General features: G+C 42.6%; 1 protein-coding gene across 2 annotated transcripts in view; it reads left to right on the top strand.

Annotated features, from left to right (window-relative positions):
* CRYL1 (crystallin lambda 1) overlaps positions 1–23090 on the top strand; it is a 57575-nt gene that overhangs the window by 30980 nt on the left and 3505 nt on the right. The window contains exons 6-7 of one of the 2 annotated variants that reach the window (XM_042023916.1): positions 4228–4333; positions 22445–22551. In XM_042023916.1, the coding sequence (XP_041879850.1) occupies positions 4228–4333; positions 22445–22551 (213 nt within the window). Of the gene's footprint in view, positions 1–4227; positions 4334–5106; positions 5853–22444; positions 22552–23090 lie in introns of those variants that run through there. The other variant, XM_042023915.1, reaches the window with a different exon arrangement.

The following is a 23090-nucleotide window of genomic DNA, read 5'->3' as shown; positions in this document are numbered from 1 at the left end:
AATTTACAAGGAGGTCATAAAATACAGTGGCAGAGATAGCAAGTGGAGCATGACAGTTTTTTAACCTTGATATAATACAGGAGTTTCAGCTACTTTTAAGAACATACTAAAACTGTTTTACAGGATGGATTGTGTAAGTGCTCTACTTATCTCTGTATAAGATTTTAATACTGTCTTAATGTGTTTTTTTCTTTAAAAGTGGGTTTTCTTTTATGTTGTAGTCATTGTAAAACATGAAAAGAATGGGCAACTTTTCCATTTTTGTTAATCTTTTGGAGAATAAAATCATGGTTTGGCTATGTGTCCATTTTAGTTTGTTTTTGCAGCAATCAGGTGCATTGGCTTCAATCATTCATTTATGTACCTCTCCTTTCTCAAGTGATGTGCTTGGCAGTCCTTAAATGCTGGCAAGACTTTTTAAAGTCCAAATTCCTTACTGTTAATTATATTACAGTGTTATTCAGAGGACTTTTCCAAAAGATTGAAGATAAGGTGTAGGGATTAAACATTTAGTTACAGTGCCCCATAAAATGAGGAATATCATAAAAAGGAAGTTTAAAGGGACCGAAATAAAAATAGTGTCGATACTAAGTGTTTCTTACAGGGCGAGGTGAGTTGAGGGTGCCGTGGAAGAAGGAAGATAAAGGCCAGCAAAGCAAGGAGGTGTGAAGTGTGTAGGACAACAAGTTTCTTAAACATTATGAAATGGAAAGATGTGGTAGAGGGATATAGGAGAAAAGTCATATGCTCAAAATGACAGGACTGGAAAAAGATCTCATCAGGGTGTGGATGGAAGGGACTTGATTGACGTGATAGTGAAGAGAAGGGTGTAACAAGTACTGCTGAGACAGAATGCATATATTAGTGGCAATCAGAAAAAAAAAAAGAATACTGGATTTGGGAGATACAGAGAAGGAAGTGGCAGATTTGGAGACAGAAAGTATATGGTCCAGGAGGCAGTGAAGTCCAAAACAACTCTATGACAGACTGGAGTGAGTAGGAGAACATGATGAATTGGTGGAATGAGGAAAAAGTAAGATTGTGGGGGTTTTTGGCCATTACATTTGATATGATTGCAAACCAAGTCCGTGACAGAAGTTGCAATGTGGGTGGGACTCAGAGATTGAAAGAAAGACTTCTGGTTAAAACCAAGCAGGTTGGGTCAGATCCTAAAGGCAGAGACTGCAGAACCACCACGGGTTTCTGGAAAAGTGAAAAGGGCCCCTGCATAGGGAGAAGCACCAATAAAGTACCAAAGACTCGTTAGGATAATCCTGTCGTATCACTAAAGGTGAAAATCTCTAGGAAAATGAGACTGTGGTATATAAATGGTGTCGTAAGAAGTGTGAAGGATTCTGAGATAGTCTGGATCTTGAAATTTGACTGGCCATTGGGATCACTGAGGATTTTGGTGGATTTTATTTTAAATCTTAATTCTGTAGCTGTCAGAGCTTCTAGTGAAGTCTTAACATACTTCCTCTTCCCTCTGACAAGTGCTGCAGGCAAAGGCTTACCAGAAGGGTAATCCAGGATGAAAAATCCCCTTGGGAAGATTATTTCATACCTACACTTAGTGAAACTGGATAGGAGCTCTTTCTTGTTTAGTTCTTAGCATAAACACCAATCCTTGTGGAAGACACTTTGCTGACCTTGCGCCCTGGTGAATCATTCCACCAACTTATGATATCCTTATTATAAATGGGAGTAGGGTTATTCCCTAGGAGAGGATGGTCTAACCTGTTTATCATTTATGTATTTTTAATTTATGAAGAGAAGAAGTAAAAAGCTTTTCTTTAGGAGGGTCTTTTTTTGATAGGAAGAAGCTGAGCTCATTTGTATAGAATACTATATCCCTCAGCTGAAGGGATCTTTTGTGGTTTCCTTCTGGTAGCAACAACTTTTGCCTTTTAGCAGCTGTAAACATCAAATTGCAGCTATAGTCAAAAGGCCAAGAGCAAAGCACTCATCTCATGATTCTGAGGGCACCTGGTCTTCAAATGTCAGTGTAATAGCTGAGGACTATGGTATCTAAAGAAAGTAAGTTATTAATTTGGAAATTTATTTGCAATGATTCTGAAGTGCTTCAAGAGCCTGTTAACTCTTTTAACATTGTTTACAGTTTTTAGCTGCTGCTGTGGTTCAAATGCTTGTCTGGAATTTGTAGTTAGTCTTTTGTCCACAAATCCATGTCAACCAGGGGGGCAGGGGGGAGCCACTCATCAAGCACAGCTTTACCAGCACAACTCATTGTTTGGATGAAGCACTCCCAACAGAAGAACACTTTTGTTGACTTTGCTGATGTTGTTCAGAGAAGTTGTGCTGCCATGTCAGGGGAAAAAGCTTTCACAGAAGATATGGTGCCTGTGTTAGTTACCCTGATGCTGGTCTGTAATCTGAATTCTGTCTGAGGTTTTTGTTTAGTCCTGTCTTTATGCAGACCTTTCTATCTGCCTCTAGATGAGTTACTTTACCATGTATGTGCTTTACCTTTAATTTGAAGAAAATAATGCTTTCTTATCCCTGCCATTTTATGTCTAATGAAATTATTAGGAAAATTGTGTGTTCCATATATGGTGCATAGGTCTTAATAATTATGTCAGTGTTTCCTTTTCAAGGTAGAGTTCTGCAACAGGGTTTCAGACAGGCTTGATTTTGATAGGAGCAATGCCTACTAACAGGTTGAGGCTTGAGGTTGTCTTATAAAAGTCTCAGTTTAAGCCTGAGATGATGAAACTCGATGTCTGTGGCCAGCTGTAGAAGTTACGTTGGTTCGTGGCTTATAAGTTTCTTTTAAAGTAGAAGTGGATGATGTAAATGCTGGATGCAGGAAGACACTGTGGGTGAGATTCAGCTCCTTTAAGATGGGATATCTACAGTGTAGACAGTGACATCTAAGCTCTTTACTCATCTTTCAGTCTGTGAGGAGGATTAGGCCCTTTAGGACACAACTCATTTTACCTATTCTAGATGCCTGCTTTAGGATGCTGATTTCCTTTTTCTCCCTGGTGATTATAAAGAGAGTCTAGATGTCTAGCTCAGATGTCAATGTCTGCTGCAGATCAGAAGAGCTGTCCTGCATGCCTGTAACTCTAGCCCATGCCTGCGTGATACAAAGGGGCATTCAGACAGAGAGAAATTTAACAGAAAACAGTATGTTTTTGGCCAAGCAGATGAATAGAATATATGTACTTGTATTCTGAAGCTCAAAGGGGCTTGTTAAGGAAGAGTCACTGAGAAGGCTGAGCACCTCAGAGTAGGGTGAAAAGACAAATTAGGAGCAGTTCAGCATCTCTTCCACCTTCCTACCCAGAAGGAAATGTTTTTATGTCTCTGGGAATAAAGAGGACAAGTTCTTGAAACCAAGCTTTATCTGATGAAAGTGGTTAGAACAAGTCTTCATTAATTCATATCTTTCTAGTAGGTGGAAAACAACCTCATATAATAAATAATATTCTCAAGTAAATCTATTAAGGTAAAGAACTGTAAGTCATTTTTTACAAGCCTTTCTGTGCTTGCCCCAACCTGATGGAGACATTGGCTTTCTTGTAAGTGCTATGTGTGGGTGGAATAGCAGTGCTCAACTTTTAACACAAGAAATGCTTCATTTTGCTTGCTCCTTATCCTGCCAGCTCTTGAGATACCAGGCTGGCAATGAACTCAAGAACCCTGGGCAGGTTGGGGCTGGATAGGTTTAATGTTTGGTGAGTTTTGTGGGAGGGAGTGGCAACTGCATTGCCTGCATGTTTGGACCCAGCCTTTTTTGCAGGTGGCCTCAGGAGCACCATCCACTGTTGCACCGCCATTCTGCTAGTTGGGACTCTGCCCAAAAATCCAAAACTAAGAGGATATGAAGGGAGATGTAACATTGAGCCAAAACTCCTGTATTTAAAAGGGTTGGTGTAGTACTTGGATTTCATATAAACTCTTTTGGCCATGTGCCATTAAGAGTGTCATGCTTGCTTTCTTTTCCAATTCTCAGTTTCTGGGACTATGAAGTACAATAGTCCTAGAGATATCAATGACTGCCTATGCTGAACCATAGGAAGGCTTGCATAATAGATGGACATTTCTGGCAAACAGTTGTGTTTCTCTTTGCAATCTAACTGATATTTCTAGCCTTACTTTTTATGACTTCTCTAATTTTTAATTATATACAAAAAATGGGAAATTTTGCATTAAAAGCAAACATTCACCAGTCTTCCTTCCTGTTGTCCTTTTGCTGCTTAGGAAGGAGTAATATCTCCTACTGATCTAGACCTTGTGATGTCTGATGGATTGGGAATGCGATACGCATTTATTGGACCTCTGGAAACCATGCATCTTAATGCAGAAGGTAGGTAGTGCAAAATGTTATGAATATGAAGGGAAGGCTTGCATTGCACAAGACTCTGGAAGTGTTATGTAACAAACCGGATTAGGATTGCTGCAACTATGACTTGTCTTTTTTTTTACTGTAATGATAAGGAAAACTTATTTAAAACGTGAGGTCAATGGAAGGAAGTGGATATTGATTATCCTGTTACAAATGATCAGATGAAAGACAACAAGTTATTAAAACACTAGCTGTGTAATAAATTTTTTCCAAGATTCATCCCATCATACTTTGATAAGATTGCTGTACCCATAGTTCAGGGCTGTCTGAGTGTCAGGTAAAAAAAGTTTAGCTTATAATCCAGTGTCAACAGAAAATTGCTTTTCATAGATGAGTACCCTTCTGCTGCTGAATTTGTAGCAAAGCTTCAGTGTAAATATCCCTGGAGCTGCTGTACTTTAAGCTTAGATCCTGAGTGAAATAAAATTGCTTTTGTCAGCAAAATCCTGTGCATACAAAGCTGACTTGACAAAGCAGTCAAGTAAGTTTGGCGTCTGTCTTGCATAATTAATACAGATTTTTAGATGTTTTTGGAATAATATATGTGAATCCCAGGTAAATAAAAAATGAATTGTGTAAAATGAAATAAAAATTATGGATCAGCATCACAAAGATTTGAGCAAACACTTTTAACAAAACACAAAAACTTCAAAAAGTTAAGATCAGCTAATACTAGCTCTTTATATTATGGGCTGTGTCTTTATTCTGCTTTTTTATGGTCCCTGAAATGGTAGGCTCCTGCTCTGCTGCTGGATCTTTTAGGCAATGTTGCAATACACTTGTGCACTGAACCACTTCCACAACAGCACCTTGTTGGCTGGTACAGTAACATGGATCATGAGAAGTGTTGCTTCACTCTTGCACTTGCAGATGTGTTGTCTCCGAATCTAGGGCTGCTCCTGTTTATGTGCTCACAGAGTGACTCAGGCTCTTGCTCTCATCAGAGACAGTTTAAATCAAAATTGCTGATGTCAGGACATGTGATGGCTTATGGCTTCATAGTTCCATGCCAGTGCCAACTTCTTGGTTGCCCAGCATAGCTTCACATAATGTGGAATAATATGGACCTCCTCTTGATTGCCAAGGATTTTCTTGACTAACCTGATCTTATAAAGCAAGATGATCTGCTTAGTGGATGAGGGAAAGGATATTGTCTACCTGGACTTTAGTAAAGCCTTTGACAGCATTTTCCACAGCATTCTCCAGGAGAAACTGGCTGCTTACTGGGTAAAGACTGTCTGGATGGCCAGGCCCAGAGAGTGGTGGGGAATGTAATTACATTTGGCTGGGGGCTGGTCACTAGTGGTGTCCCCCAGGGTTCAGTGTTGGGCCCAGTCCTGTTTAATATCTTCATTGATGATCTGGATGAAGAGATCAAGTGCACCCTTAGTAAATTGGCAGATGACACCAGGTTGGGTGGGAGTGTTGATCTGCTGGAGGGCAGGAAGGCTCTGCAGAGGGATCTGGACAGGCTGGATCGATGGGTCAAGCCCAGTTGTGTGAGGTTCAACAAGGCCAAGTGCCAGGTCCTGCACTGGGGTCACAACAACCCCAGGCAGTGCTACAGGCTGGGGAGGCAGTGGCTGGAAAGCTGCCTGGTGGAAAAAGACCTGGGAGTGCTGGTCAACAGCAGCTGAACGTGATCCAGCTGTGCCCAGGTGGGCAAGAAGGCCAATGGCATCCTGGCCTGGATCAGCAATGGTGTGGCCAGCAGGACCAGGGCAGTGACCGTGCCCCTGTACTCGGCACTGCTGAGGCCACACCTCCAATCCTGTGTTCAGTTCTGGGCCCCTCACTGCCAGAAAGACATTGAGGGGCTGGAGCGTGTCCAGAGAAGGGCACCGGAGCTGGGGAAGGGTCTGGAGCACAAGTCCTGTGAGGAGCAGCTGAGGGAGCTGGGGGTGTTTAGCCTGGAGAAAAGGAGGCTCAGGGGGGACTTCATTGCTCTCTACAGCTGCCTGAAAGGAGGGTGTAGCCAGGTGGGGGTTGGCCTCTTCTCTCAGGTTACAAGTGACAGGACAAGAGGAAATGGCTTCAAGTTGACCAGGGAAGGTTTAGATTGGGTATTAAGGGAAAATTCTTCATAGAAAGGGTTGTCAAGCATTGGAACAGGCTGCCCAGGGTAGTGGTTGTGTCACTATCCGTGGAGGTACTGAAAAGACTTGTAGATGTGGCAGTTAGGGACATGGTTTGCTGGTGAACTTGGCTTGGCTGCGCTGGGTTAATGGTTGGACTTGATCTTCGAAGTCTTTTCCAATCTAAATGACTCTATGATTCTATGACAGCCTGCTCTGATGCATTGTACTAATACTGTCTTTCTTTTATCAGTGGAAAGAAATGGAGGTAGATACAAGAAACTGCCTCTATCCTGTTTGTTAGCCTATCAGCTTCACCAACTTCACAGCAGCTGCCTTTTTTTACAGCTATAAGATATTATTACTTAAATTCTTTGTCAGTCGGTGAGGAAGGATGGTAAGGATGAAGGAAGCATGTGAGAGAAAGTAGTGTTATTTGTGGGAGAGACTCTTGTTTTGTTTTGTTTGGGTGATGCGACATTGTTGTTTGGATTTGAATAAATTTATTCAAATTCTTTTTTCTGACCTCAGTGTTTCTTCTTTCCCTGTGGGATGCATACATCAAGATCCTCCCATGAACTTCTTATGGGCTAGTGTCACTTTTTGCCTGTGTTAGTTCTTATATCCTTTCCTCCATATTTGTAAATGATCCTATCAAACCTATTATCTAGGCCACTTTAGGTTACCATTTAATCAATGCATGAATATTAGGAATGCTGGCTATATGGCAGTGAGCCAACAGCCTTGAACATGGAATAAAATGACAGCGTCAAGCCATTAAAAGGAGCAGAAACAGCAACAACAATTTCGAGAACTGCATTGCAACAGACAGGGAGGACACTGCTCTGGGGAGGAAAAAAGCATATGCAGATTACATAACGTTATAAAGTTGATTGTTGATTTCATCAAATAAAATTAATGTTGATATCTGTTTCAGATTTTGAGTTTGTCCTCTTACGATTTCACATGGCCGCATCACAACAAATGCTGTTACGTGTTTTACAAGGAAGATCAGTAGACTTCACTACAGTCAGTTTCCCTGTTTACTATTGTGGGATTATGTTAGCAGACACAACATCCCACCTGTACACGTACCAGGCAGTCTGTGAATATAGTGGGGATGGTCCAGCCTCAGTAAGATTGTATCTCCTGAGTCTCTTGTTTCTTGAGAAATCTCGTTTCTTCTTTCTTTTTTTTTAAGCCCTTGCAAGCAATCATCTGTAGAAGCAGAGGCTAGGCTGTCATATCCTGTGTTTTACAGGTTTGCAGCAAAAGTTCTTTGTATATATTTCACAATATTAGATCAGTTATTTTATTAGTAGTTATTTAGTGAGCTATAATTGGAACTTGATCTAAACTGCCAATGTTAGCAGAAAAGCTGGATGGGGAGAGGTTGAAGGATCTTTGTTGCTGTTTTCTCTCCTGCATTTATATAAACACCATTCCAGGATTATATACTACCTGTCACTTACTGAGGTGTTCGTAGAGGTGTCTACAGGAGTTCTGTGGAAATTGGGGCTGATGCATGATCCCCATAAAGTAAGTAAAAATATCCAGTAAGCTAGGAATGAGTCTTCATTATCAAAATTGTGTTTCTCTTACAGAAAGTGGGAATAGTTGCTCATCTTAGAAGCACCTGTCAGGTGAATTGGTTTTGGATGATAGGAGCAGACTGATTGTGCTGTGTGAAAAGCACAAAATATGACAAGGAGAGAGTGGAGAATCGTAAGTCATAGTTCAAAGGGAGGAAATTTTACTTATTTGGTTGGGCAAGACATAGCCAAGTGTGGTTTCTAAGAATTACTCTAAACAGGTATGCTGGCTGATTCAAGAGCAGAGATTATTTCCATTGCTGTGGCCATGCTTCAGTGCTGCTGTACAGGGAGCAAGCCAAGCTTTAACTCAGTTCAAGAGCTTTTGTACCGCAAGCTGGTCAGCAAGTGTGAGAACCTCTAAGGCAGTAACATCTAAGAAAAGGAAGATTGCCTCCTTTTCTGTCCAACCTGTGTGTTATGTTTTAGGATAATAAAATATCTCAACCCAATTCAGGGTACTTGTAAGAGGGTACTACTGAGATGAAGTATCACAGTGGTACACAAACCCTTTTAATTTTCATAACCCCACCATATATTTAACATGTGTTTACATGCATTCAATTCCCTTTCCAATAGGCTGAAGAAAGCAGTTTATAGCCCTTCTAGAACTGCTGTTTGCCTCTGTGGAGCTGCAAGGTTTTTCTGTATGAAAGTTTATACGCAGTAAGTCAAGATGTGAATTTTTCAGGATACTGGCTGCTGTGCACCGGTTTCCTTCTATGGGCTCTTAGGTGTAAAGTAGTTCCCTCTGCTTTCTGAAAGGAACACATGGCTTTGCACAGGAATTCTTTATGCTTTGTTCCTCAAGTCATTATAGATGGGTCCCAAAGAACACATCTTGGTGCATTAATGAAAGAGTATGTATGATCACCAAGTGGCTCAGACTGAGGAATTCGTCCCAAGTTTGAAACTGATCTAAGAAAACAAGCAGTTCGTAATGACTCAGTTTAATTCCTTGATCCAGCTCACAGCAGGCCTGCAGAAATACTTGTGCATTGCTGTTGAGATGGTAACACTGTTACAATGAGAATAAAACTTTTTCTGGTGCTACCACTGTTTTAGTGTAGTTCCAAGTATTTGTGCAACTAGAGCCTTAAGTGAATTCATATGGGAGTTAAGGTAGTGTACAAGATGTCCTAACCCTAACTCAGAGCATGCATCTGTGCTCAGACACACCCTTGATGAAGATAGGATTACATTTAGAAAGTTGCCCTTGGAGCTGTAATGTCTAGAAATGTAATCTCTCTTTCATTAAAATAATTTTTAAAATTTTGAGACTTTTGTTTCTCTGAACATAATCTAACCACGTCAGATTCATCCCTGATGTTCCCAAAATACACCATTTTTTATGTTGTCATCCATACTCATATTTCACTGCAGCCTCTTCTTAGATTTTATGTGCTAAAGTCAACCCCACCCCAGTCTTTTCAAATTGTTGATGATATTGCATCAGTGGCTTTACCATTGTGCCTCCTCTCTTTGAGTCATTACAGTATCTTAAGATGCTGCTCATCAGGTTAAAAGTCATCAAGTTAATACTCAGTATGGTGGAGCACCCTCTCTTTGGCATGTTCCCTGTCCATGTCAGTAACGCTTGCTCCTGACTCTAGTTCTCTCTCACAGGTGTCTCAGTGCCTTGCCAGGCTGGTTTACCAAGTTTGCTTGCTTGCATCCTTCAGGCCTCATGCCTGTTGTCTTTCTTATGATGAGACAGCACACAAGAAGCTGAGATACTTTAAGATGCTTGCAAACTGTAATGCATGAATATACTACATTTTTATAATGTTGTGTTTTCACTTCTCTTTTCCTACTACTACATTCATTGTCCTCTTTATGAACTTCATTTGTGTCTTCTGTCAGGGCAATGAAGCATTTTATGCATGTTTCTAAGCTAAATATCTGTCCTGAGTTCCTTTTCCTTCATCAGTACTGTGTTCATCTTGATGATGCAACTAGCATTGCAGCAGTAACCATGTTTGCACCACACCAGTGCAAGTCCTCAGGTAAGGATCTGCAAACCTAAAGTGTGGTTATTAGAATAAATTCCTGTGGGACAGTTCATTAGTCATTTTGGAGACTGCCTGGACTCTCATTGAAACTGAATAAGCAGCAGCTTATTCCCTTTTTGGAGCCTTGTGTGTCCTGGATACATATGGGCAGCTGAAGAGCCTTGAATCAATGTCTTTGTGGTAACATGTTCTTGTAACTATACTGTAGAAGCCAGAAATGCTTTGAAGGAAGATAGAGTATTTCCCTTTTCATCTCTATAATCCTGCATATACTGCCCCCTTAGAACTTTCTGTAACTCATTACTCTTCTTTCACTCCCTGCCATAGCTGTGACTAAGTGCTGGAAGGAAGATTCAGGGAAGTCCTACCTTCCCTGAAGGTGTTTCTGTTTTGTGTTCATAGTTCTCAGTTGCCTGCTGTAACATGTGCCTCCTTCCATGGCCTCTTTCCTCCAACATTTACGAGGTGAGTGTGTGCAAGGAAGGTGAAGGTTTACACAGGGAGCCAGCAAACCACATAGACAAGAGGAAGCTATCATCCTCTTCCTCTGTCACAGATGCATCTTGTGTCATTCTTGTTTTCCACTTGGAGATAGCAAGGCACAGCATGGGCACAGCAGTGGCACTCAAAGAGAGATGGTTATTTTTATCAACCCCATTTACCATCTCACTGTTTTTCCATCTCCGGGGTGCTCCTGTCTGTTTCACACTGTTTGGCAATGCTAATTCTTCCAGCTTAAGGTGCTCCCTGGGTAGCATCAACAAGGATTAAAGTTAAAGGGATTCTGTCATATTTGTTTTCCTCCTCCTTGTCCCTATGCTCCAACCAAGGGCTCTTCTCATCCACCTTTGCAATAGCCCTGACCCTTGAACCAAAGGACTCCTACGTCTAAAGGCCTGGAGTCAAATATTTGCTAGAGTTTGCAGTTGAAAAGCAAAGTGATTTTTTCAGCGATATTCCCCACTGTTCAAGTGCCAGCTTCAAGAAGGCATTCAATCAGCTGATCCTGATTACTGGAGTAAAATCAAAATTGCATTTCACACTGGGAGAACTATCTTGAGTTATTCAGTTTGAACTATTGATTTTTTGAATCCTTGAGTGAGACTGTGCGTATATTCTAACTTTTGGTCTATTTCCTTCACTTGAGACTTGAAAGATTTTGCAGTGCCCCCCCCCCTGCTTGGCATGCAGCATATGTGCCATGTCAGCCACAATGCTGGGATCAGCTGTACTAATGCTGCTGCTCTTCTCTAGACCCCTACCTTTTTTTTCACCTTGCCCTTTTCTGCTGACGTTGCATAAGGGTTTTCATTCATACATTACATGGAGTGGGTGAATTGTGTTACCCAGCCTGCATTTGGTAGGACTCTGCTGCATTGATGAGCTATACCTGTTGCTGCCTGCTCCGAGCTTCCCCTCCCCTTCCCCAAGCTGAACCCCTTTGTTCCAAGCGTGGGCAAAACCAAATGTAACTCAAACTCTTTAGCAGTGTCTGACTGGCCGCTCACCCCGGGTCTGCCCCCAGTCCTCCCCTTTCCCCTTCTCCGAATAAAAGAGAGGACCAAGGCGGGGCCCACGCTCTTTTGGCTTTGCAACTCTTCCTGCGAACATCTGTGTGCTTCTGTTTCTTTGAAAGCTTCTAATTGTGGGAAATTAAGCAAGCTAAGAGCTGTATTTCTCCCTCTTTGCTTCTGCTGGTGGTATTGGATTTGCAGCTACCATTTTGCCGCTTTTAGAGCTACTGAAATGCTGGATTGCCCGTGCTGGCCCTCTAGGCTGCTCGAGGCTTTCTAAGGCATTAAACTACTAGCCTAGCCGGTAAAAGCTGTAAGTATACCCCCTCATTTGGTGCCCGAATTTTAGGGTGTCCCAGCAGCTGCGTGTCTGCTGGAGTTAGCTCTGCACCTCCTGCTGTGCTGGCTCTGTGTAGCGAGCTGTTACTTTTTGTGTAGCAGCGAGCCCAGAGCCTCAGCCTGTACCCTCCCCTACACCACGTGGCGAGGGAACAGCTGGAAAGTGGAAGACCCATTTCGCTTATTTTTCTTCTCTGGACCTCCTTTCCTGTGATAAATCCAGAATTCTGGTGAGTATTGCCCTGCTGGTTTAGGGGCTCTTGTCTTAAGCTGGTGCCGGTGCAAACTTTCTCTTTTTTTTTTTTTTCCTCCTTTTTGGTGATTTGGGGCTGAGGTTTGTGGTGTTGCTTTCATAATGGGATCTGAGGTTTCTGCACACCGCAGAGAAATATACTACCAAGTTCAAAGCTACCTTTCTTGTACTGGGCATAAGTACCCTAAAAATCTAGTTCAATCTTTTGTGCGCTGGCTTTTTCAGTACTTTCCTCATCTTACCTGCGAGCACATGAGATCTTCTGAATTTTGGGATAAGGTGGGGAGAAAACTCTCCTCTCTTAGGGTGCAGGAGATGAAAGAGTTTCAAAATTTTTTCCTCTCCTGTTACTAAGTTATACTTTGCCAGAGAAAAAAGCAGTACATGAAAAGCCACTGCAAAACCCCTCTTTTAATTCCCTTACACCCGCTTCCAAACCCTGTGTCCCTGACCCCTCTTCCCCTACGCTGGAAAACACGGCTAAAGCAGACTACTTCTCCTCTCAGGGGGGCCATCATCCTCCTGGCTCACCTGTGTTTCTTCAGCACCCTGCCTTGGATGGAAATCCGGACCCAGTCCAAGGACCTTTCCAAAACCTTTTCTCCACTCCTTTGTCCCCCATTTCTAGCCCTCATGTTTTAAGCACGCGTGAAAACCCCTTCTCCCCTGATCTCTTTGTTCCCAGGGACAGCCCCGCCCCTGCCCCTCCACTCCCCACCCCTGCTTCCTGTTGTCCCGCCCCGGGTTCCCACAGTCATCCGGGAACCCATGGCTACCTGGACGTAACCCCAACTGCTTCTACTACACTCTCTCGTACAGGAGCTAACCCTGGCTGGACACCCTTTCCTTATTCTAATATTAAGGATTTGTGCAAAGCAATTAAGGAGTTTGATATGCATAGTAATTATTTTAAGAGCCTGTTAAGTGCTACTTTTGCAACTCACGTACTTGTACCTCATGATTTAATTACAATAATGCAAACTCTTCTCACACCTGGTGATTTTGTGTTGTGGAAACAACAGTGGAAAATAATTTTATCTGATTTATTGCAAGTTTTGTGGCAAACTCCAGATAATTACCTAGACTTTGATAACAGTTATATCACATTAGACCTTTTATCTGGTGACAATAATATGGCAAATCCTCAAAAACAAGCAATGCTTATCCCTCGTCCAGTTCTTACTGAAATCACACGTGCTGCTGAAAAAGCCTTAACATTACTACCATCTCAGACTCCTACATCTCATTATACCAACATTAAACAATTGCCAAATGAAAATATTATTCACTTTTATAACCGTTTGCACGAAGCTATCTTTTCCCAGGTCCCTAATCCTGACCTCCAACAAGCGCTCGAACTGCTCCAAGTGAATACGAATGATGCTTGCAAACAAGTCATCCTCACTCTCCCTTTGCACCCAGCTCTGACTGTTGAATCCATCCTCGAAGTCTGTACAAAGAAGGTGCAGCTGAACACAGCTGTTCCCTTTTTGAAAAAAGTGGGGATGGTTGGGGAGGTTGTGGAGAATGCTATGGGTACAGGGGAAACTCAATCTTGAGGTAACTTTATATGCTACCGTTGTCAGAAAAAGGGACATGTAGCTCGCAATTGCAGAGCGATTATAACTGCTAATAAAAACTCTCCAAAGACTGTTTCCCCAGGTCAGCAGCAGGGAAACTAACGGCCCAGTGCGTCACAGTTCTGCATTCTGACAAAAACAGAGCTGCAGACAAAGCAACTTGGACTCCTGGACTCAGGTTTAAGGTGACCTGTGATGAAACACACCATTTCAACAACAACAAACAGACTGTGATACCTATCTCATTCCAGATTGTGGACCACATGCCAGACTTTACATACCTTTTTGTTACTGGGGACACTCGAGAAACACCTGCTGGGATAGAGGTTACACCCACACTCATGAAAGTGGATCAGAATGGGGGTTCTAGCCTAATTGTACAATGTATATATCCACCGTACTTTATGCCAAAGGGTCAAGTCGTTGCACAGGCCATTCCACTGCCCAAATACCTGCTCACAGATGGTCACATCCCAGCCATCTGTTGGACTGAGGTTCTGGGAAACGATAAACCTATAGTAGAATGTAAGCTCCATCACAGATCACATAAAATCAGTATCATGGGAATGATAGACACAGGTGCTGATGTGTCGGTCATTCCATTTGATAAGTAGTCTGTGCAATGGGAATTGCAGTCTCAGGGCATCATACAAGGGATTGGAGGTACCCAAATTGCGAAGCAATCCAAAAACACCATTCGAATTGAAGGTCTTGAAGGACAAATAGCAACACTTCGTCCATATGTCCTAGACACCAAATTCACCCTGTGGGGAAGGGGTGCCATGTCTCAGTGGGGAACAAAAATTGATATCACCCCTAGACATCAAAATTTTCCCTTGCGGCTGCTGAAGCTGAGTGCCATCCACAAAAATTAACTTGGAAAACAGATGAACCAGTGTGGGTTAACCAGTGGTCGCTAAAAGAAGAAAACTTAAAGGCACTCAAAACATTAGTAGCTGAACAATTGGCTAAAGGGAATATAGTTCCAACTAAAAGCCCTTGGAACGCACCCGTGTTTGTAATACAGAAACCGGGAAAGAACAAATATAGGCTCCTCCAAGATCTTAGAGAAATCAATAAGGTTATTGAAGACACGGGATCCCTTCAACCAGGTATGCCATCACCTTCAATGCTCCCACAACATTGGCATTTAGCTGTTCTTGACATTAAAGATTGCTTCTTTCATATTCCACTCCATCCTGCAGATGCCCCTTGATTTGCATTTTCCGTGCCCTCTATTAATCGTGAGGCCCCCATGGAACGTTACCATTGGCTTGTGCTTCCCCAAGGTATGAAAAATTCCCCAACTCTCTGTCAAGAGTATATTGCTAAAATTCTATCTCCCATCCATGCCAAAGCAGAGAAAGCCATCATCCTGCATTACATGGGTGATGTGCTGGTGTGTGCTCCCAATAATCAGTATCTCGAGCAGACACTTAATATGGTGGTTGAGGCCCTAGAGGCCAAGGGCTTTGAATTACAACCTGAAAAAATGCAGAGAACAAGCCCTTGGAAATACCAGGGACTCAAAATCACAGAGACTTCGATCACCCCAACACCCGTCACCATTAATAATAACCCAAAAACACTAGAGGAAGTGCAACAGATCTGTGGGACACTGAATTATTTAAAGTCCTGGTTAGGACTCACCACAGAGGATGTAGCTCCTATTGCAAACCTGTTAAAAGGGGAAGGCGGTCCAGCATCCCCTAGATCCCTGACAGAAGAGGCAAGGCAGTCTCTCAAGAAGATACAAGAGATCATTTCCACCAGACAAGCACACAGGTATCAGCCCTCCCTACCCTTTAAGCTTGTCATTCTGGGGGAGGTACCACGCTTTCATGGCCTCATATTTCAGTGGGACAAAGAGCAGAAGGAACCCCTCATCATAATTGAATGGGTGTTCCTCCCAGTCCCACCTCCTAAAATCATCACACAGCCACAAGAACTGATGGCAAAAATCATTATGAAGGGTAGAGCAAGGCTCCGCACCCTGGCAGGATGTGACTTCACGTGCATCTACTTACCTGTAAGAACAGACACATTAGATCACCTACTTCAAACTAATATGAATTTACAATTTGCATTAGATAGTTACTCAGGCCAAATCTCCAGTCATTACCCAAAACATACATTGTTTAATCCGGTATTCTCTTTCATCCCTCAAGAGATTCAAAGTAGAAAACCCCTCGATGCAATTACCATTTTTACCGATGCTTCACAAAAAAGTAAATAGTCCGTGATCACATGGAAAAACCCAAAGATGCAAAAGTGGGAATCTGACATCAAGGTAATCCAGGGATCACCACAAGTAGCTGAACTAGCAGCTGTCATTAGAGCATTTGAGAGGTTCAAAGAACCCTTTAATTTGGTCACTGACTCAGCATATGTAGCTGGAGTAACTGCTAGAGCTGAGCATGCTCTCCTAAAAGAAATCTCAAACAAGAAAATTTATGATTTACTCTCAAAATTAATTTATCTGGTTTCCCACAGAGAACATCCCTATTTTGTCAGCATGTGAGGTCACATACAAACCTGCTAGGATTTATTGCAGAGGGGAATCGTAGAGCTGATGCTCTGGCTATGCCAGCAGACATAGTTTTATCAGCTGACTTACCAAAGCTCCCCCAAGTTTTTGGACAAGCAAAATTGAGCCATGCCATGTACCATCAAAATATTCCTGCTCTTATCTGCATGTTCCATCTGTCGCAGATGCAGGCAAAAGCAATAGTGGCAACATGTCCCAACTGCCAGAAGCTACAGCTTCCATCACTGGGCATGGGGGTCAATCCCAGAGGCATTAATAGCGGTGAAGTGTGGCTGATGGATGTCACACATTTTCCTGAATTTGGGAGATTAAAATACATTCACGTTTCTATTGATACCTTCTCTGGTGCTATGTATGCCTCTGCACATGCAGGTGAAAAGGCTAAGGATGTTGAAAAGCATCTTGTCCAAGCTTTTGCTGTGCTCAGTATACCTGAGGAGACAAAAACTGATAATGGCCCTGCCTACACCTCTCAGGAGTTCAAAAACTTTCGTCAGCAGTGGGGATTTTGATATTGGGGATGTTACAGGTATTCCTCACTCCCCAACTGGACAAGGCATTGTTGAACGTGCCCATCAAACTCTTAAACGAATGTTGCTACAACAGTCAGGGACCACTAAACTCAACTCACCCGTCCTCAGACTCAGCAAAGCGTTGTTTACCATAAACTTCCTGAACGGCACCTTTGAGGATCCGAACCCTCCGATCTATCATCATTTCCAGAACACCGGGAGACAGAAACTGAAGGGAAATCCAGAAGTCCTGATCTGGGACCCAGAGACTCAAAAAATCCAAGGACCATACAAACTTGTAACTTGGGGATGTGGGTATGCCAGTGTATCTACCCCTCAACGATTGAGGTGGATCCCAGGGAAATGGGTAAAACCTTATGTCACTTCCTCAAAAGGTAAGGAGGTTAAAACTGCCTCCTGGAAGAGACGCTGTAAAAAGGATCCCGATTTTGTACCCTCATGTAAACCCCCTACTGCAAGTTTTGATGTTAATCCCATAAATTAAGTTGCACTGTTTTGCACTCACATTTTGCACTGTATTTTGTAAATCTTCATCCTGATACCCCATACCATAGATGTCCTGACTAACCCCCTGAGTTTTAACTGGGGAACTAGTCTAAAGACATCCTAGGTACTGTCAAGTTGTAGGGCCGATAGATTCCAATTATGTTTTGCACTGTTGTTTTGTTACTGTTCTATGCACTTTAAGTTACTAAGAGTTACAACCCAGCTTTAAAGAAAAAAAAAATAGGGAATTGTTGCTGCCTGCTCTGAGCTTCCCCTCCCCTTCCCCAAGCTGAACCCCTTTGTTCCAAGCGTGGGCAAAACCAAATGTAACTCAAACTCTTTAGCAGTGTCTGACTGGCCGCTCACCCCGGGTCTGCCCCCAGTCCTCCCCTTTCCCCTTCTCCGAATAAAAGAGAGGACCAAGGCGGGGCCCGCGCTCTTTTGGCTTTGCAACTCTTTCTGCGAACATCTGTGTGCTTCTGTTTCTTTGAAAGCTTCTAATTGTGGGAAATTAAGCAAGCTAAGAGCTGTATTTCTCCCTCTTTGCTTCTGCTGGTGGTATTGGATTTGCAGCTACCATTTTGCCGCTTTTAGAGCCACTGAAATGCTGGATTGCCCGTGCTGGCCCTCTAGGCTGCTCGAGGCTTTCTAAGGCATTAAACTACTAGCCTAGCCGGTAAAAGCTGTAAGTGTACCCCCACATACACCCACCCCAAAATTGTTCTGATTCATTCAAGCAGTAGGTGAACTGCCAGTAAGAGCTCGATTTCCAGATCTGGCTGGCTGAGTGAGCTTTAAAGGTCCTGTCCAGCTTGAGAGTTCATATTCAGTAGGTAAATGGTTCAACCATATCTAAGCATTCAGCTTTCCCAAGATACTAATGCTATCTCTTCAGCTTGGGGCTTGTGAAAAAGATTTCTGGTGTACAGTCTTCTCTTCTACCTTCTCCTGACTACCACAATCAAAACTACTCAGATTTATGGTATTATTGCATAAGCTTGCCAGATGTTTGAAAGGTTCCCGTTGACTTTTGGAAAAGTACCAAATCCAAACTATTCAGTTTAAGTGTCATAGACCTGTGTCAGCTGGGTAAACACCAACTGATAACTGACACTACTCAGTTTACCATTCCTTCTGTTGCCAGTTGCTCATGGGGATTTGCTTGAATTGCCATATTCTACTAAGTTGCCATTTTTTTTGTCATTGTCCAGCTGGCAACAGCTGCTGCTAGAAGCTGTGGGTTAGCAAGCTGTACCCAACAGAGATCTGCGCTCTTCAGCCTCAGTCATTTCTACTTCTGCATCTGGGAACGTTCTATGATATTGCACGATGTGGGAACATTTTTGCTCAGACTCCTCACTGTTAGAAGACAACGCTCACATGAGGAAGTTGAAACGTAACTATCTTTGTCTTGTGGCTGGTGCATGAGTCTTGTCCAGCATTGTCTTGGGTTCCCACGATTGCTCACGTGGATCACACATCTCCTGTGGGTCAGTCTGGGTTGGCTTCAGGTGCCAAAGTCTTTGAGCCCAGCTGTTAAAATGTAATAGGCAAGCACTTATGCTAATGGAAGGGTATGGTCAGAAAACCCTTATAACCAGTACTCCTTTCCAGAGTGCTTATGGAAGTGGATGGTGGTCTCTGCTTCTTCCCCAGTGAAGAGATAGGATGATATCACAGCCACATCCCACAGGAATGCTTCCCTTCCTGAATCTCACTTCCTGCCAGGGATGTTTTGAAGCCCACTAGGCAATCTGGAGGTTTCTGGCTGGGTATCAGTCAAGAAAATTGAGCAAAATACTAATTTTCTGTATAATTAAGAACCAATATGCCTGTATGACTAGCTGGCATTCCTTCTGGTGTTGGGGAAGGCTGGAACATGCCAGGTTGTATTCTAGGAGCACATATGCTCCATGGGTAGATAACACAAGGAAACAGATTAACTGAATGCTGATTGTCACACTCTTGGCACCAAATACAGGTTCAAGCTACTTAACAAGACTGCTGTTTTTCTCAGAGCCTTCTCCTTCCTTCAGACGCTAGAGAATGTTTCTAGTCCATTTTTAAGAGAGTTGAATACTCTCAAATCTCCCCATGTTGCTCTTACGCAATGGACATGTTCTCCTGTTCTGTCCTTTCAGATGTTTATCTGATGGTCATCATGACTTCAGAATGCTGAAGGAAATTTAATACTTCCTTGAGGCTTTGTCCTTTGAAAGTTCTTCTTTGGCCCAGAAACAAGAGTGTTCTCCATCCTCCTACTGACCTGAGAGGCCTTTCAGAAACGCTGTACTTCAGCGATTTCAGGCATCTTGAGCAGTCTAAGTGTTGTAGTTTATGACACATAGTTGGCAGTAGTCAGAGGTTTCCATTCATTCATTCCAACATCAACCCTTTTAGGGTTAGACAGGTGTGATTTCTAAGATACTGATTTCATACAGTATTGCATTCCAGGAAACTGTTGAGGAAAGAGATCACTTAATGACTCTTGACCTGATTGCATTCTTTTGTGTGATAGTCAGGCCTACCCACTTATATTTCCTGCATTTTGTGGTTTGATAGGACCATGAGCAGTTCCTGTTCATATTTCTCAGTCTGTCCAATGTCCTGAGTCTTCATGAAAGAGTTGGTGACTGGAACTGCTTGCCTTTGTCTTTTGCATGTTTCTCCTCTTTGCTTTGATAACTAGCTAATAAAAATAGAACTAAGGATGCAAATTCTTCAGTCTCTATGGTTCTCAGAAGTCTTTAGTGGATATCCAGAACTTCTCAGATCTGGGGTGGTCATCAGGATACTCACATAGGTGTGATAGGTTGGACTTGATGATCTCAAAGTCTTTTCCAACCTGGCTGATCTGTGATTCTGTGATTCTCATCAGTGTCAGCTTGCTTACTGCCACACAAGCATTGCTCATTTACTGTTGTGGTGCAGTTCCTGACGTCCTGATTGGGAAAGGCTGCCTTATTCTTTCTTGATTGTGTGGTAGTTGATAGCACTAAAAAGTCTACTAGATGTATATGTCTGGCTAAGTGACTAATTTCTCTTTTTGGTTCATGTATGATTTCAGTTCCTCTCTAGTGCCTCAACAATAATTTTTTTTGAGATTCCTATTGGAGCTGATGGAAACTGGGTCTTTCTCTAATTCAGCCAAGGTCTACTTGATTGCCATTTTACCGTTACTACCAGTTAGCAGGTTCTCTGGCCATCTGTTTAACATCTTCACAGCAGGTCCTGAGGTCAGAGCAAGCTCTCAGGGTTTCATCCAGTTTTGAAAAACCCAGGAGACGAAGACTGCACAACCTCTGTGGGCAACCTGTGTCAGTGCTTGGAGGAGTGTCCAGTCTGAACCCCTAATTTTAAATTGTGCCTGTCTATTACTGTATCCTGCAGCCATAGGGAGGAGAGGAGAGAGGATCCAGCAGGCAGTAATTGTGCAGCAAGATTGATTTATTTAATTATTTTACAAACTCTTTTATAGACTTTTTTCTTCATAGTCTAACTGGACAAAGGATCAGCCACCCCCTGGATGGATTGGCTAAAATCCTAAACATCCATTGTCAAAATATTTTTCTACTGTACTATAAACATAGTTCTACAAGGTCGCAGGTGTTCATAGTTTATAGAACTTCTGCTAATCTCTTTGTGAGAGAGAAAACGATCCCACGGGCTTAGAAAGAAGCAAGAAAATTCTTGCTAGCAGCAATATTGTATCCACACCTGTCATCCTTTGTCCTTACGCTGTGCAACAACCATAAAGAGCCTGTCTCTGTGTGCTGCTCACTGACCTCCTCACAGGCACTGCAGCAGCACTGAGGAGCTGCTGGTAGGTTTCCCCAAAGTCATCTCTCCTCCAGGCTGAACAAACCCAGCTCCCCCAACCTTTCCCCACAGGACAAGTGCTCCAGGCCCTATGGTTTTGGTGGCCTCTGCTGAAGTTGCTCTGTTTTGTCAGTGGTTTCTTGTACTGGGGAGTCTCAAACTGAATGCAGTATTCTGGACGCAGTCTCATGAGTGCTGAGTGAAGCATATTAATTACTTCCTTCAGTCTACTGTTAATTAACTTTCAATCTGTTAACACAGCCCAGGCTGTTGTTGGCCCTCTTTGCTGTCAGGGCACACTGCTGGTTCATGTGCAGCTTTCTGCCTGCTACTACCAGGAGTTCTTGGAGTTCGCAAGGCTGTGTTGTTGCAAGGAGCTCTTCCTTCTGAGGTGCAAGATCTTGCATATGTCCTTGTTAAAGTTTTATATTGGCTCATTCCTCCAGCCTTTCTAAGGGCAGTCTTGCCCTTCAGTGTTATCAGCTGGTCCATAGAACTCTAGCTCCCACTCTTAACCAATTTGATACCATTCACAAACTTTATGAGCATGTTTTGCTAAGCTGTACATATCTCAGGACAGATTCCTGCAATACTCCATTTTTACTGGCCTCCAGGTGGAGTGCAGTCCATTAACCACTGCCTCTGAGCCTACTTGTCCAACACATTTTTTTGTCCATCTAGTTGTCCAGACAGACAGACCCTAATGTCCTAGCTTTGATACAAGAATATCATGAAAGACCATGTCAAATGCCTTTCTAAAGTTGAGGTAAATGATATCCACTACTTTCCTATTTTTCACAAACAATTATTTAATCACAGAAGGCAACGAGATCAGTTAGACATGATTTACACCATGATGTACCCATCGGAGACCACATGCTGATTGTCACAATCACTTCCTTATTCCTGTGTCCAGGAATTTCTTTCAAGAGGACTTGCTCCTTAATTTTCTCAGGGACAGAAAAGAAATTGGTTGGCCTGTAGTATCCCAGATTTTTTTTTTTTACCTTTTTTGAAGTTGGGTGCAATATTTGCCTTCAGTCATCTGAAGCTCTTGTAATGACATTGGTGCATTGACTGACCTGATGTTTAAAATGCAGTAGAAAGCAGACTTGCAAGGGCATGCTAGTTGGAAGTCCTTCCTGTTGCCCGTGACATCCTTGGAAGTTTCAACTGGAGCTGATCTTTGGCTTTCCTGACACCATTCCTACATGCCTAGGTGGTGTTTTGTAATTTCTTCTTTACAGCCTAAGCACAGGCAGCCTTGCTGACCTTAACCAGGAATTTCTATTGAAATGTAACTTTTCACTCTTATTTTCAGGTGTTTCAAATTATTGTGAAAGATATGCTGAAGGAATGAGACTTGTTCTGAACACTTTTGGGCCAGTTCCAGAATTTTCAGGTGAAACTGTGCAGAAAGTCAATCAGGTAAATACCAAGTTGATAAAAACAGTGACATTCAGAACAAAGAACATTAGTTTTTATTTTAACATTTGTACTATTTCAGTTTACTGCTGGGGGTATCTGTAGCCTGTATTTATTATGTGAATGTGTACTTTGAGGAAAAAGGTCAGTACAGCATGCATGTGAGTCCTTTTTGAAAGCACTTGGACATACATAATGGGAAAGTGACCTAGCAGTCACATTATTACCAGTAATATTATTACTAGTCAAAGGAGTCAGCTGCTAACAGCTGTGGGTTGTTGGCTTTAAATCCTTCATGCTATTCCTTACCACTTCTCTCCTGTGTCCTCTTGTAGTATTATGCTCAGCCTCCTTCCCTGCATGAATATTCATCCTGTGTCTTCCTCCTACTCCATCTTCCTGCACAAACCCGTAGCTTTTTTCCTTCTGGGTGTTCTTTTTATACTTTACAAACCAGAGTTCCAGTTTGTAATGTGTACAAATACATGTTTAAGATAAGCATGTGAGCAGTCTGGTAAGGTTCCTTGCACATTTAAAGATAA

This window comes from Corvus kubaryi, unplaced genomic scaffold (assembly GCF_017639235.1).
Source record: "Corvus kubaryi isolate FWS band 111438036 unplaced genomic scaffold, C.kubaryi_AGA036_p1.0 37256, whole genome shotgun sequence".
In the NCBI taxonomy this organism is placed as follows: domain Eukaryota; kingdom Metazoa; phylum Chordata; class Aves; order Passeriformes; family Corvidae; genus Corvus; species Corvus kubaryi.
This window is presented reverse-complemented; position numbering and strand designations above follow the sequence as displayed.